Genomic DNA, 17,150 nt, shown 5'->3' with positions numbered 1-17,150 from the left:
GTCTGAGGGGAGTGTCTGGGAGGGCCCGAGGGAAAGGGGGAGTCTGGCTGAGCAGAGGTGGGGTCCTGACATTTATGTTGGGTGCAGGAAGCCCGCACAACGTATAATCCAGCCCGATGTTACATGATTGAATGTGTCTCTTGTTGGCTGATCAGACAGTGTGTTTATCAGTAATAAACAAATGGATGGCAGCTGCCATCTGACTGCTCTAGTAGAAGAGGCAAAGTACAGCAGGTCAAAAAATAAACTTCATAAATCCAGGATATCCCTTGTACGTTGAACGTGACAGTAACTATCATCTTGGTGTTGTTTGGGAAGGTTATTTTTACACAAAATTATTAACCTAATATACAGGATAAGAAAATAGCTAATATATGTTGTTATAAAAAGGTAGATTTTTTGAGATCTTGCTTGTAGAAAGACACTTCACCCACAGCAGTGTGTAAGGATAATCACTGGTTTGTTGCCTGTGCAATGTGCAAGTACTGTACTAGGGAAATCTACTGCACAATGTCGGTTTAATCTTCTCCTTCACTCACCTGCAAGCTATTTTTTGGGGGGATTACCACCATTACCATCACCACTAATGGTGATATTTATATATGCATGAATAATGTAACTGGAGACTTTAAGGTCTCCATGATGTCAACAGCCTGTACTTGCTGCTGCCACATGTGTGACGTCTGGAATGGCCCTTTGCGAACCTAGAGGCAGATTTTAAAGGGAACAGTACCTAGGTTTCATATTCTTCATCTTGTGTTAGTGGAAAAATTGATGACAATAAGCACAACATTTTATGAAAGAACATTTCCTTTCTCATTCTGTGGATTGATTGAATATGAATGGAACGGAACCATGACACTTGTTCAAAATGTATTAGAGTCATTTCAAGTGAGTATTTTATACGGCATCATGAGTGAAGTGTTTAAAGTTGACATAGTGTCATAACACCGCAACCAAGGCCATCTGAAATTGCTAAAATAGTTACATGGGTGTAAACTTTCTCCCAATCTCCTACCATAATTTTATTAGAAGGTTGCTGAGAATTCTGAGGAAACTATTTCTTTCAGGTTTCCTCTGAAGATCAGGAAAACTGCTGGGGAATTCTACCCAACTATTTTTTCTTCAACAACTTCTAAATCAGAGAACAATAAGACTTCTGATGGTGGGTTTGAGTTAATTTATTGAGTTTATATTTTGGTAAGAATGGGTGGAATTTTCCGTGCCCAGTGGTGTCGGGCATGTTTGTGGTGTGAGCAGACAATATGGCAAGGCGGCCAAAAATCTGTTTCACAACGTCACAAAACCAGTTTGCGATCATCCACCCAACCTGTCGAAGGCAGGTCGTGTTCCCTGCCTTCAGATGTCGGGAACCTCATTGTAATACATCAGCATATCATTATGGGGCCAGCCCTCCAGACTCATTCCCCTCTCACCCCCCACCCCCCGCCCGCTGGATTGTCCACCCACGTTGGTGGGAAAACACGCCAGTGCAGAACATGTCTTGACAAGTGTGATGTGCAGAAGTTGGTACTGCCAGGACTTTGCTCACATTGCGGACATCCGGGGAGCAGAAGATGCTGGAGCCCGACGGCAATGGCACACCCAAGGAATGCCCATGGCATGCCAGATGGATTCTCATGGACATGGCTCTGCTGCAAAGCAGCTCACGGAAGTTGGAAAGTCACTTTTGATGCTCACAATGGATGATGGTTGAGTGGGCTGGCGAGGAAGGTCTAGGATTGACTGGGAGAGGTAGAGGTGCTGGGGGGGGTGAGGTTAGGAGGGGGGAGAATAAAGGTGTCGGGTGGGGGAAGGAGGGAGGAGGGGATAACGGGATAGAAGATAACAAATAGGGAGTTAGGTGTAAGGGGGGGGTGGAAGATGTAAAGGAAGGAGGTCGGGGGGAAAGGATTGTGGAGAGAGGAGGAAGTAAGGGTGGAGTTGGGAAGGCGAGAGGAGTAAAGCTTGAGGAAGAAGTAAGGGTATCTGAGGGAGTCAGGAAAGGGAAGGAGTAAGGCCATAGGGAGAAGTCGGAAAAGGAGGAAGGACTAAGGGTGGCGGAAGAAGTAAGATTGTCTGAAGGAGTCAGGAAGGGGGAGGGACTGAGGGGGGAGGTGTGGGAGTACTAAGTGAGGGGAAAAGGGTCCAGATGATGGAAGGGGTTCCAGTGGGAGGAATGGGGTCAGGATGGAGGGGATGGAATTCCAGTGGGGAAGGGGTCGGGGTTGGCAGTGGAATGGGGGAGGGGGGTGGTGCGGTGGAGTTGGAATTGGGTCCGGAGGGCAGGGAGAATTACAGGGGGGAAGGGGCCAGAGGGTGGAAAGGGCTTGGGATGGGGTGTGGGGGAAATGTCCAGGTTAACATGCAAGGGAGGGGTTCGATGCGTCAATGACGGCCTCCTGAGCATGGGCATGGCATGAGGGAGTGGTGAGAATGACCGAAGTCAGAGTGAGGCAGTCGGGTGGGAGGGTGAGTATTCAATGGTAGCGGTAGAAGGGACATCGAGGGTGGTTCATGGGCATTCGGAGGCAGTCAGACCCTGGGAGTGGGAAGGAGGAGGCTGGGGAGGGTAATGTGGATGGGGATGGGATTTTTGGGAGGGAAGGGAAAGTGCACATTCACCTGGACACCCCCAAAGGAAAAGGGTTGCGTCTGGTAGGTCACGGAGGGGAGGTGGAAAGTATTGCTGGGCGTTAAACTGTAATAGGGGAAGGAAATGGGTGACTGGGGTGGGGTAAAGAATGGGGAAGTGAAAGTAAATCCAATCAGCACCATGCTGCCCAAATCCAAAGTGAAACGAAAGTCTCAATGGGTGAGATCAGGTGCTGCATGGGAGTGTGATCAATGGGTGGGTGGAGATGCAGCTCAGCTCAGATGGACAAGTGAAAGCGAACCCCAGCAGGCAGCATTGAAAAAGCTCAGAGCATTGAGGTGAGTGTGATGTAGGAAGGATCCACGTGCATGGGAGAATGTTTGCATGAGGCTCCGAAAGGCCCTGCCCCACACACAGTTCTCCCTCTAGAATCAATTATGGGCCGGCTGCTCCCTCTGCGGTGACAGAGGACAAAGTTGAGGGGCTCACAGACAAAGGGGATTCTGAGGGAGTGGACAGCCTCAGATTCCTGAGTGGATGACCCAGGGGTGTCCAGCTGCCATTCCTCCTCCCTTTGGTTGCCTGGCTTGTTGAGGGGAAGGAGCACATGGAAGGACGTCGAGGTGCTCCGTTTCCCTCTCATGTTGCCACTGCATGACCTCACCCATAGTTCTTATGATGGAGTGTAGGTCTGCACTCATCTCCATGTTCTGTTGAATCAGGGTGGTCATGGCATCCGCATTCCTGCCCATGAGACCCTCATATGCGTGCATCTGGACACCACTTCATCATAGAGCAGGTGGACGCACTCCTCTGACTTGTGTGCCACTCTGTTGAGGGCTTCCAACAGCTCTGCGTGATGTTCTCCCACTTTCTGCTGACTCTTCACAATGAGTTGGAAGGCCTAATCCAGAGGTTCGTCCTCGAACTCAGCATCACAGATGCCTCTTTGCAGCAGTCCTCTGAGTGCTGGGGAGCTTGGATGAACCTGCCTCCTCCAGCTGCAGAAATGTGTCTGTGCGGTGACCACCAGATTTTGAACCCGAGCCTGCTCTAGATCTAAGTCCCACTGAGTTGTGTGTTTCTGTACTGGTGGAGGGTGTGAGTAAGCGCCGTGATGGTCTCCCGCTCTTCAGTGGAGGAGGTGTCCTCTTGGCTGGGGATGAGGACATGGATGGAGCTGAGGGACTGGCTGGCTGAGGGTGTCGGTCACTTGGCAGAGCTCCCTGCGAACCGAAGTAGAGATAATTAGGCAGCAGAATCAAAAGCAGGAGAGAGAGCACTCAACAGTTGCATTGAGAGACTGATCACGTGGTACAGGATCCACCGATCTCACCATCGCCGCAGGCATGTCCTCACTAGTCAACCTGATTGCACGCTTCTCAGTGAGTGAGGGGCCTGATGTGGGCCACTCCATCCCCAGTGTGGGACCTCCCGCTGCTGATTTGAGCAGGTTCTCCTCCCGTGGGCAGGGTGCATGGCGCTGCGTGGAATGTTTGTGTGGAGTGCAAAGCCATGGATGTAATGAGGAAGCAAGCTCAAGGGATATGACCCTGATGGAGATGTGAGGGTGTGTGTGAGAATTAGTGGTGTTGTCCCTTGAGGTGTGAGATCCCTGTGGATGTGTGATGGGTTTATGAGTGTGTGAGTTGGGAGTGATGAGAAGAGTGACTTACCCTGGCAGAACGGGTGAGACCATTCATCCTGTAGCAGCACTGGGTGACTGTCCTCTTTTGCAGGTCATTGATGCTGACTACTGCCACCATCTCCCATGCTGCATTAGTGATGCCGCTGCGCCTCCTGCAGCCAGAGTGGGGGTAGAGGATATCACAGCGAGCCTCCACAGCATCCAAAAGGCACTCGAGGGACGCATCACTAAACCTGGGGTCTGCAGTCTTTTTGCCTTTCAGCACCATGTCTTCCATGCAGCAGTTGTGGGCTGGAAGCTCTGAGAGGTGTGCATGCAGCTGGACTTTAAATATGGTGCCCAGCATGATAAAGAGGCAAGGTGATGACGTGGCGGTGAATGAGAGCCTGCCTGTCATGGAAACGGGGTGTTTCCTGGGAATGCATAATTAATGCGGCAGGTTTGGGATGATATGGCCTAAAAAGCCACCATTGCGTCCGGCAGGTAAAACACCATTTAACTCTCCCGCTACCGCACTGTCTCCCACAGTCCCTTTTTACAGATCTTTATATTTTTAACCTGTTTTCTTCACTGGCTTTTCTCTCTCCTCACCTAAGATCTACTTATACATTTGGGGAGGTGTTCCAGAGACCCAGGGTAATGCTCTGGGGTCCTAGGTTCGAATCCCACCATGGTAGATGGTGAAATTTGAATTGAATAAAAAAATTTGGAATTAAAAGTCTGATGAGCACGAGACCATTGCTGATTGTCGTAAAAACATCTGGTTCACTAATGTCCTTTAGGAAAGCAAATCTACTGTCTTTACCTGGTCTGGCCTACATGTGATGACTCCAGGCCCTCCTTTGAACAAGGGCAAAATAGGGATGGGCAATAAATGCTGGCCTAGCCAGTGATGCCCAACATCCCATGAACGAATTAACTTTTCAGTGTGGATTACTGAATAGGGATCAGGAAATCTCTCCATTTGCCATTCTTGACCATGGATGCTAATGCCCTTCAACACGTAGCAGAAGTTGAACTTCAGGCTTTTTATGGCCCTTGTGGATCATCTAATCACTGGGGGGAGAAATAAAATGCTGAGCTATCAGAGGCAATTCTTTTCCTTTTTTTCCAGCTTATCTCACCTGCTCCCAGGCCTCTGCCAATATTGCTGCTGTTAAGCAGCTGCTGCACAATATGAGCAGCCTGGAGTCAATCCGCCTTTTGTGTGTTTCCGGCTTCCCACTGGGGAAGTATTAAATTATCACTTTGTCGCTTTTTGACATTTCATTCATAATTGGTATCCCAAGCTCTGGGGTATCACGGGAATGATCTGTGCCCTACCACACCTAAACCCTGGCTGTGCCACCCAGTGGCCCAGTGATACTGTTGTATAATTTGAGATTCTGAGCAGGTTAACACTTGCTGCTTGTACAGTCATGTTCGCTCATAGAAATAATATAATTATTACCAATTTCAGAAGAAGCTGATATATTAACTGCAACCTGGCACTATTGAATCACTCCCATTCACCAGCTCATTACCACACACAATGGAATTCTGCAATGTTTCAAAATTTTAGACAAAATTTTGCTTTTGCTTGAAATGCTAATTGTCCAGTACTTGGGTGGCCTTTTCTAATTGAAATCAATTTGTTTACACAATGGGTTAACTCCAAACTGCTCAGTGGACATTAACGGTTGAAGGCAGCTCACCACCACCTTTTCAACGGCAGTTATGGATAGGCAATAAATGCTGGCCTGGCCAGCAGCACTCACATCCCATGAATGAATAAAAAAAATGCCCTTTCATCTCAGGATCTGAGTTTGAATCTAGCCTAAGTTGATGTAATAAATTTATCCTCCTCCTGCTGATTAGGCAGCATTCACCCATTTCCAAGTGGGTGTGGATCCACAGCACGGTACTGACCACAATAATGCACACAGTAGTCATCAAACTGGCAAATCTCACCAAAGATCACAAGAATAGCCAGCATGGAAATTTGAAAGAAACTCACCCTAGTGGTTCTCTTCAGAGAAAGTCATCCCATTAGAATGGATTAGAAGGAACTATGATCTATATTAGACAGTGTTATACCTGCACTGGGTTTGGTGCGGGAGTGGGGGCATTAGGTGGCAGGGGGAGTGGCTTGTTGATGCTGACACTGGTTAATTTCCTGTGCTGACATCCGTCATCTTGGTGCTAACAAGATTTTGAAAGCAGCAGTATTTCTTATGAATGCTAATCTAATATTTGAAAATGTCAATTGAATTTTCCTATATGTTATGAACAAGTTATAAATTAGTGACCTAAGAGAAAAGTGAGGATATTCTGCATTATTCAGTGATGTTAAGTTGTTGCCTTTGCTGGAGACTAACCTGCAACAATCAATAGTAGGGAAAAATATAGATGATTGGATGTTTCTGTGAACAGTATGGCTATGTAACAATTTCACGGGTGTCGTGTTCTGTTGAAATTCTTGCGACAATACTGTGATAAAAGTGATCAAAGATCTATTTTGTTCACTTCCTATTTTCAGGTATCCCAAGCTTGCAGCAAAACACCATGAATCGAATACCGCTGGAATTGACATCTTTGCAAAGTTCTCAGCATACATTAAAAACACAAGGATAAATGCTAATGAAGGTAAGAGCTGAGCCTCACACTTATTAGGCTGGAGATTGTTATTGCTACGTGTTAGCATTATTAAGTGTAAGTTAATGTTAGCATAAATCGTCATCATCAGTAAAATCCCACATAGACTTTATTCTTGGCTAAAACAAAATTAATATCTAAAGAACTTGGTGAGTATCTGTATTAAGCTGAAGCGAGGGAAAGAGGGTGAGTCTCCTCTCTGCTAGTTCAGTTTTCTGAAAGAAAAATTGAATTTTGAAGCCACCTGTGATTTGTTGACAGAAAAGATAAATGTTAATCAGCTACACCTATGAGATAGGAACTTTATCAGTGAGAAAAAGACACAAACTGAGAAAGAGAAAGCCATTTTAATTGCTTTTTTGCATTTTGTGAGGTTTCCTATTAGAACAATTTTGATTGAAATCTTTTATACATCATTTGAGAGATCATATTTAGAAAACAGTGATGGTAGGCACTTTAGCTTGAAAATTACCCTGATATTTGGAGAGGGTTCAAAGAAGAGAGACGGGGTTGATTGTGGGACTTGTGCCCTAAGTTATGAGGAGAAACTTATGAGCTGGATCTATAACCCTTAGAAAAATGGATGAGAGGAGATATGATTCAGGTTCTAAGATTCTGTACAGGCAGCACTTTGACTGGGAGTGCATGAGGGCATGAACATAAAATCAGAGAACTTCAAGCAACACCGAAACAACTTTTCTCACCAATTGTCAGTGGTGTTGGAAAATAGGCTTTGAGCTAAAGTGGTTAATGTTTAAAGAACGCCATTGATTTGTTAAAAAAAAACATTTGAAACCTGAATGAATATGCACTGCGTATTGGTATTAAGGGTTTTAAGGAAAAGTAGAGGGAGAAATGAATGATTTATGTATGAATTTTCTAGCCATTGATATTAACACTGCCAGCAGGACTCAGGAGAGTGGAAACTTGGGCAGTTGCATGCCTCACACTCCCACTTTGCCTAATTTGTGCCAGGTCTTTATATTCATTCAGTCCTTTCCAACTCCCTTTTCCTAGGAGCCTAATTATGGACACATCCTCTTGTTGGTGAAGGCCATCATCAGGTCCCTTGAAGTTTCTAATGTTTGGTTGGAAGTCCCATTCGTGATACTCCTGCCCATTATGATCTGATATTTAAAAAGAAGCATCAGGTTAAAGAACTGAAGGAAAGAATTGCAATGTTTTTTTTTCCCTTTGTAACGTTTGGAGTACTGCTTTTAGTTTAAATTTCCTGATTTAAAAAAAAATGAAACTATTGTTTCATGCATTTTGTAATGGAGGAACTGTTTATGTAATGAGAAAAATAACAGAAGCATTATCATCAATGGAACAAGACTTCTTTGAGGAGGTAACAGATAAGGAGAAAGATGTAATATAGACAGAGATTTAGAAAATCTTTGACTAGGCACTTCACAAGAGACTATTAGAGGAGATGAAGCAAATTGAAATATAAATTGATGAGCATGGAGAAAACATGGTAGGAGTTAAATACAGTTTCTCAATGGTTGGAAGCAGATGGTGGTCACCCACAGAGTTCTGTTTCATTTCACTGTACATGAAATTGAATATTGTGCTCAAGGTGGTGGGGTGGGGAGTGTCTCAAAATGTGCAGCCAACACTAAAATGGCAGTAATTGTAAATCATTATGAAGATCAAAGGAAGTAGCTTGGGCAAAAGAGTTACTAGATGGAATTAAATGTGATACAAGGTGATAGATGATACCATTTTGTACAAAATGGTAAAAATTATACTTTGAATGGTGGTAGCTTAGGTGATGTGGAAGACTTTTGAATTCTTAAGACATTAATAGTGCCTCAAGTGGCTAAACCCAGTTAAAAAAAAAACAGCTGGAATGCTGGTTTTAAAGCAAAAGGTGTAGAATATAGAAGACTAAATGATAAAGCTAAATAAAACTTCAGCAAGACCACACTTGAGGTACTCTGTGCCATTTTTAAGCTCCATACTATAAAAAGGATGTTAAGGCAACAGAGAGGGTATAGGTACAGTCCAGATTTACCAAAATGTTACTTGAAAGCCTTAGGGAAAACATGGGACAGTATTTTTGAACGGAGGATTTGATAAAAGAGTTTAAAATCATGAAAGGATAGGAGGGAATAGATTTAAACTGACTTTCAGCTTTAGAATTAGCAGGTCACAGATATAAGATTAAATGAATATAGAAGATTTAGGACAGACAGCAGGAGAAACACTTTTAAATGGAGAGTTGCAAGCTGGGGCTATTCCACTATTCTGGAGCTATTGGCTGAAAAAGAGACCATGTCAACATTTAAGAGTAGCTTAGTTTGGGGTTCAAGAAAATGGGGTATTGTAAATGGATGAGAATCAGGTAGGTACAAGGTGATTAGGACGACTGCTTGTGTGGAGGATAAACACCAACACAGGCCGGTTGGACCAAATGGCCATTTCTGTGTTGTAATAATTATGTAACTTACTGCACAGAAATATTTTCAAGAATTTAGCTAAATCTTAAACTACCTGGTGTGTGCCGTAGAATGCAGCTGGAAGCTACTTACGACCTTTGACAAGTTACCCATTTTCCCACAAAGGGGAAAGGTAGGACACACAAATCCAGAGCTCAAAGGATGACAAATGAGATAGAGATCAAGAAGAAGAAAAAGTGTGCTTTTGTCAGGCAGATGTCAGGTGGATAATTCAACTGAGAACCAGGCTGAATACAGACGATTCAGAGAGGAATTGGAAAAGCAAATAAGAGAAACTAAGAGTATGAGAAGTGACTGGTAGCTAACATAAAAGGGAATGCCAAAGACTTCTATAGATATTTAAGTAGTAAAAGGATGGTAAACAGAAGTGTGATGATGATTAGGGACCAAAAAAGGGATTTACGCATGGAGGAGACCATAGCTGAGGTATTAAATACTTTGCATCTGCCTTTACCAAGGAAGAAGATACTGTGCAGGTCATGGTGAAAGCGAAGACAGCTCAGGCAAATGAAGGGCTTAAAATTGATAAGGAGGTGGTATTGGATAGGCTGTCTGTACTTAAAGTAGATAAGGGCCCCAGAACCAGATGAGATGCATCCAAGGATAATAAGGAAAGTGAGAGTGGAAAATGCAGAGGCACAGGCCATAATTTTCTGATCTTCCTTAGACTCAGGGGTGGTGCCAGAGTACTGGAGAAGTACAAATGTTACAACAATTTTAGATCATGAACTCTTTCCTCCATCACCTTTCCGATCCCCCTTTTTTCCAATAATTTATATTCTTTTCCCACCTATTTCCATTATTTTTAAATGTATTTCCATCCGTTGTTTTATCTCTACCTTTTAGCCTATTTCGATCCCTTCCCCCCACCCCACCCCCACAAGGGCTATCTGTACCTTGCTCGTCTTGCTTTCTACCCTTAATGTTACCCATTAGCACATTTCTTAGCTAATATCACCACCGTCAACACCTCTTTGTCCTTTTGTCTATGACATCTTTTGGAAAACTCCACCTACCACTGGCCCTCTATCCAGCTCTACTTGTCCCACCCCCCCTCCCCTTAAACCAGCTTATATTTCACCTCTCTTCCATTTTCCTTAGTTCTGTTGAAGAGTCATACGGACTGTGTTCCTCTCCGCAGATGCTGTCAGACCTGCTGAGTTTTTCCATGTATTTTTATTTTTGTTTTTGTGTTACAAATGTTACACCTTTGTCCAAGAAAAGGTACAAAGGTAAGCCTAGAAACTACAGACCAGTCAGTTTATCTTCCGTTGTGGGGAAGCTTCTAGAAACGATAATTCGGGACAACATTAATAGTCACTAGAGCAAATGCAACTTAATTAAGGAAAGCCAGCACGATTTGTTGAGGGGAAATCATGTTTAATTAACTTGTTTGAGTTTTTTGATGAGGTACCAGAGAGGGTTGATTTGGATAAAGCCGTTGATGTGGTTTACATGGACTTCCAAAAGGCATTTGATAAAGTGCTGCACAATTATGAGCAAAGTTAAAGCTTATGGAATAAGAGGGGCAACAGCAACATGGATATGAAATTGGCTGATAGGAAACCAAGAGGAGTAGTTAACGGTTGTTCTTTGGACTGGAGGAAGGTTTATAGTGGAGTTCCGTAGGAGTCGGTGTTAAGACCCTTGTTCTTCCTGATATATGTTAATGACCTAGACTTTTGTGTACAGGAGACAATTTCAAAATTTGTGGACAATACAAAACTTGCAAGTGTTGTGAGTTGTGAAGAGAATAGTGTAGAATTTCAAAAGGACACAAAGTTGGTGGAATGGGCAGACAAGGGCAGATGAAATTCAATGCAGAGAAATGTGAAGTGATTCATTTTGGTAGGAAGAGCATGGAGAGGTAATATAAAATAAAGGGTGTAATTCTAAAGGGATTGCAAGAGCAGAGCGACCTGGGTGTATAAGTGCGTAATTGTGGAAGGTGGCAATCCAGATTGAGAGAGTGGTTAATAAAGCATACACCATCCTGAAGTTTATCAATAGGCACCTAGAATACAAAAACAAGGAAGTTATGTTAAACCTGTATAAAACATTGGTTCAGCCTCAACTGAAGTATTGCATACAGCTCTGGGTGCCACACTTTAGGAAAGTTGTGAAGTCATTGAAGAGAGTGCAAGTAAGATTCACCAGACTGGTTCCAGGGATGAGGATCAGTTATGTAGACAGATTGGAGAAGTTGGGACTCTACTCATTGGAGAAGGGAAAGTTGAGAAGAGATTTGAAAGAAGTGTTCAAAATCATTGAGGGGTCTGGACAGAGTAGATGGGGAGAAACAGTTCCCATTGGTGGCAGGATCAAGCACCAGTGGGATTTAAACAGTTTTAAGGTGATTTTTTTTGCCAATGGCGAGATGAGAAAAAACTTTTTCATGCAACAAGTGGCTAAGATCTGGAATGCACTGTCTGAGAGTATCGTAGAAAGCAGGTTCAATCAAGGCATTTAAGAGGGAATTGGATTATTATCTGAAAAGGAAGAATGTGCAGGGCTATGGGGAGAAGGCAGGTGAGTGGCTCTAGGTGTATTGCTCCTTCAGAGAGCCAACACAGACACAAAGGACTGAATGGCCACCTTCTGTGCTGTAACCATTCCATGATTCGATACTGTTAGCTCACTACAAGGCAATGCTGCAAGTCATCCCATTAACAGAATTCCATTCTTGATGTTACGATATGCAATAAGACATATTGGAATTCAGGAGGGATGACTTATCACCGAGTAAAACTGGCATTGTGGATATTTTAGAAATACCCAATGTTTATTTTCATTGGTCGATCTGTAACATTACTTTTACATTGGAAAATCATGTTCTGAGGAGGACAAATGAAAAAAAGAATAAATTTTTTTGACACAAGAATGCATTATAATGAAGCAGTCAGGGCAGACCTTCTGAAACCCTCCAATAGATGTAGAGTTACAGAATAATATTACATCTGAGGACATTGATGGCTGAATCCACTTTCTAAATAGTGTTGCATTGAATTTATTTAGATAGTGAACTCTGTGAGTATTGACATGGAGGTCTGGATTCTCATTTAGCTGCTGTGCTGAATTACAATAGAGAGGAGACAGAGTCAGAATATTACAAATTCAGTACAGTATTGCAATTAAGAGCATTTTTCATGTGAGGAGGTTAAGTATTGTATTTTAAAGTTGGATAACCCTTCTCAATAAATAACTCAACTAAACAAGTAAAACTCATAATTATGGTGCATTGCATACAGTCACTGGGACAGCTGTAAATATGATGTCTTCTTTGTATCATTTTATTTGTTGGAATTAAAATTACAAGCTCATTAATATCTGAAGTCTTCGTGACCTCATAAATGTACGGAACTTTCTCCACTTACAGATTTTTTGCAACTTCTTGTTGATTAAAGGACACAGCGTCAGTTCATAATTGCAGCCTTGTGTGCAGTAAGTCTTGAACTCCCTGTACTGAACTTAAACCAATTAAACCTTATTTGTCATTGACCTGCAACAACAGTCTCACTAGGAAGAAAGTCAGTAGAACTTCAAACAACAAACTGTATATTGGCACAGGATTTTCACATCTGTTTCCAGGCAACTCCAGTGAAGATTTTAAAGCTGCCAAAGAGCATTCATAGGTAGTTGTCCATGAGAGTAGTACTAAAATCTAAAATTAATGCACCCTGTTATTTTTTAATTTTAGCTATATGTTTGACATGTGTAGAAACTCACCAGTTTGTTTAGCAGTCTCCAAACTAAACAACTAATGAGAAGACATATTAAGAGTTTCTATTTCCCTGATCTAGAGTGCACCCACACTCCATTAGGGGAACACCCTGTACTCTATCTCTCCGAATTTGGGCACTGCTTGAAGAGAGCCCATGTGTGTGCACCATCACTGAAGTTTGTAACTACCTGAAGGCACATATTTCCAAATTGCTAAGCTTCCCACCTATCATTTGCCTTCTATCCAGCTTCACCTGCTCCACTTCCCTTAAACAGTATATATTCCACCACATTTCTACTTCCCTTCAGCTCTGAAGAAGAGTCATACGGACTCGAAATGTTAACTCTGTCTTTCTCTCCACAGATGCTGTCAGACATGCTGAGTTTTTCCAGCATCTTTGGTTTTTATTGCCCATCCATATTTGCTCTTGAGAAGATGGTAGTGAACTATTTTCTTGAATTGTTGTAGTCCATGTGGTTAAGGCACTTGCACTGTGCTGTTTGGACTTTGACCCAGCAACAATTAAGGATGGTGTGTGGCTTGTGATTTTTCCAACCTATCATCATTTAAACAGTACTGTGCCATTCTGTTTTTCCTGCCGAAGTGGATAACTTCATACTTACCCACGCTATACTGCACCTGCCATGTATTTGCCCACTCGCTCAACTTGTCTAAACCATCTTGAAGCTTCTTAACACCCTCCTCACCACTCACATTCCCACCTAGTTTGTGTCATCAGCGTACTTGGAAATATTACATTTGACTCCCTCATCCAAATCATTGATATGTATTGTGAACAGCTGGGGCCCAAGCATTGATCCCTGTGGTACTCCACTAGTCACCGGCTGCCCCCCAAAAAAGACCCATTTATTCCTACTCTCTGTTTCCTGTCTGTTAACCAATCCCTGTACATGCCAATATTTTACCCCCAATCCCACCTGCTTTAATTTTGTAAACTGACCTCTTATATGGGACTTTATCAAAAGCTTTCTGAAAATCCAAATACACCACATCCACTGGTTCTCCCTTAACTATTCTGCTAGTTACATCCTCAAAAAAACTCCAGTAGGTTTTCAAGCATGATTTCCCTTTCATAAATCCATGTTGTCTTTGTCTAATCCTGTTGATATTTTCTAATTGTCCTGTTATCTCATCTTTTATAATGGACTCTAGCATTTTCCCTGCTACTGATGTTAGGCTAACCCGTCTGATATTCCCTGTTTTCTCCCTCCCTCCTTTTTTAAATAGTTGGGTTACATTTGCCACCTTCCAATCTCTCAGGACTATTCCAGTATCTATAGAATTTTGGTTTATGACGACCAATGCATCCACCATTTTCACGGCCTTCAGTACCTCGGGATGTAGATTATCAGACCCTGGGGACTTATTTTCAGCAGTGCAGATGGATGTTGTCAGGGCCCATAGCCTTTGCTGTATCCAGTGTGCTCAGCTATTTCTTGATATCATGTGGAGTGAATCAACTTGGCTGAGAATTGGTATTAGTGATGCTGGGGACCTCAGGAGGAAACCAAGATGGATTATCTGCTTGGCAATTCTGACAGAAGATGGCTGCAAATGTTTCAGTCTTGTTTTTTTGCAATGACTCACTGGCTGAGGCATCATTGAGGATGGGGATATTTGTGGACCCTCTAGTTAGTTGTTTAATTGTCCATCACCATTCTCAATGTGGTGTGGCAGGACAGCGGAGTTCAGACCTGATTTGTTGGTTGTAAGAATGCTTAGCTCTGTCTATCTCATGCTGCTGCTGCTGTTTATCATGCATGTAGCCTTGTGTTGCAGCTTCACCAGGTTAACAGCCAATTTATTGGTATGCCTGGTGCAACCTCTCCTGCATTCCTCATTGAACCAGGGTTTATCCCATGGCTGATGGTAATGTAGAGTGAGGGATATGCCAAGCCATGAGGTTACAGATTATGGCTGAATACAGTTCGGCTGGTGCTGATGGCCCACAGATCCTCATGGATACCCAGTATTGAGCTGCTAGATTTGTTCTTTTTCTAACCCTTTTAGCAAGATCATGTTGCCACACAACACCATGCATGAAGTCCTCAAGACAAACTTGTGTGTGGCGATCACTTCTACCAATACTGTCATGGATAGTTAAATCTGCAGCAGGTAGATTGGTGAGGACAAGGTTAAGTCAGTTTTTCCCTCCTGTAGGTTCTCTCATCACCTGCCTCAAGCCCAGTTCGGGAGATATGTCCTTTAGGACTTGGCCAGCTCAGCCACTAGTGGTACTACTTAGCATGCTCTCCCACAGCCCTCATTGAATCAGGTACGTACCCTGGCTTGATGGTAATGATATTGTGAGGGAATGGCCATGCCATGATGTTACAGATTGTGGTCGAATACAATTCTGCTGCTTATGGCCCACAGCACCTCATGGATTCCTAGTTTTGAATAGCTGGATATGTCCTGAATTGACCCTATTTAGCATGGTGATATTGTTGCGCAGTTTGATGGATGGTCTTCAGTGTGAAGAGAGACTTAATCTCCATTGAAATGTGAAGTGGTCGCTTCTACAGATACTGTCATGGACAGATGCATCTGTGACAAGTAGATTGATGAGGATGAGGTCAAGTAGATTTTTCCTTTCTATTGCCTCTCTCACCACCTGCTGCAAACCCAGCCTGGCAGCTATACCCTTCAGAACTTGGCCAACTTGGTCAGTAGTGATGTTACTGATCCAGTCTTAGTGACGGACATTGATATCAACCATCCAGCGTACATTCTGTGCCCTGAAGCCAGTGTCCTGTACTTGTTGCATAATTTAAAGCTGAGCGGGAAGAATCGCAGCTCCAGTGAAGATCTAAACTCTACAAGTCCATCAATGATTGAGGCTAGCTGGTCAGTCATCAGTAATAACCCAGAGTTCTGCAGACCTACTCAAATCATGTTTTGGATTACCAAGGGTTGTCACATTAGTTAGAATCTATCATTATCTGGTATTTTTTGTGTGTTAAAATAAGTTGAAAGAAAAGTCACACTTTTAAAAGTATGATATTACAGTCACACTGTAATAACTAATTGGGAGGGAAAACTCCCAAAGCATTTCAATACATCGATTCAGTTAAGAAGGGAGTACATTTGTTTGAAGTGCAGTGTGGTAAAGATGATGATGTGATACATTAAATCACTGGACTAGTAATTCAGAGGCTCAGAGGACATGGGTTCAAATTGTATCACAGCAACTTGGGAATTTCAATTCAATCAATTAATTCAATTTATAAAAATCTGGAATTGAAATCTTGGGCAGGATTTTCTAATCTCAACGGTGTTGAGCAGTATCACAGGCGGGGTGGGAAAATTTGGAGAACTGTTAAAAGTCAACGATTCTCCAAATTTTCCCATCCCACCATGACCATGTCTGCTGTTGTCGGGGCTGGAAATTCCCACCCCTAATCTTAGTAATGGTGCCATGAAACTATTGTAAATACGCACCTAGTTCACTATTGTCCTTGAGGAAAGGAAAACTGTAATCCTCACCTGGTCTGGTGATGTGACTCCAGGCCCACAGCAATGCAGTTGACAATGCCCTCTGAAATGGCCTAGCAAGGCACTCGGTTGTACCAAACTGTTACAGAAAAGTCAAAAAAAAAATGAAACCAGATGGACCATCTAGCATCAACTTAGGGACCGGAAACAGCAACGGCAAACCCAGCCCTGTCGACTCTGCAAAATCCTCCTTACTAACCTCTGGGGGCTTGTACAAAAATTGGGAGAGCAGTCCCACAGTTTAGTCAAACAACAGCCTGACATAGTCATATTCATCAAATTATAACCTGCAGCCAATATTCCAAACACCACCATCACCATCCCTGAGTATGTCCTGTCCCACCGGCAGGTCATACCCAGCACAGGCAGCAGCACAGTAATATACAGTCAGGTGGGAGTTTCCTGGGAATTCTCAACATTGACTTCAGATCCCAAGAAGCCTCATTGCATCAAGTCAAACATGGGCAAGGAAATGTCCTATTGATTAGTATGTACTGCCCTCTGTTGGCTGATGAATCTGTACTCCTCCACGTTGAACTCTACTTGGAGAAAGCACAGAAGATGGCAAGGGCA

At 43.1% G+C, this 17,150-nt stretch overlaps 1 protein-coding gene across 1 annotated transcript in view; it reads left to right on the top strand.

Annotated features, from left to right (window-relative positions):
- LOC121277993 (chloride intracellular channel protein 5-like) overlaps positions 1–17,150 on the top strand; it is a 69,953-nt gene that overhangs the window by 42,428 nt on the left and 10,375 nt on the right. Inside the window, exon 4 of the mRNA XM_041187962.1 lies at positions 6,763–6,869. Coding sequence (XP_041043896.1) covers positions 6,763–6,869 — 107 coding nt within the window. The remainder of the gene's footprint in view (positions 1–6,762; positions 6,870–17,150) is intronic.

This window comes from Carcharodon carcharias, chromosome 5, assembly GCF_017639515.1.
Source record: "Carcharodon carcharias isolate sCarCar2 chromosome 5, sCarCar2.pri, whole genome shotgun sequence".
Lineage (NCBI taxonomy): Eukaryota > Metazoa > Chordata > Chondrichthyes > Lamniformes > Lamnidae > Carcharodon > Carcharodon carcharias.
This window is presented reverse-complemented; position numbering and strand designations above follow the sequence as displayed.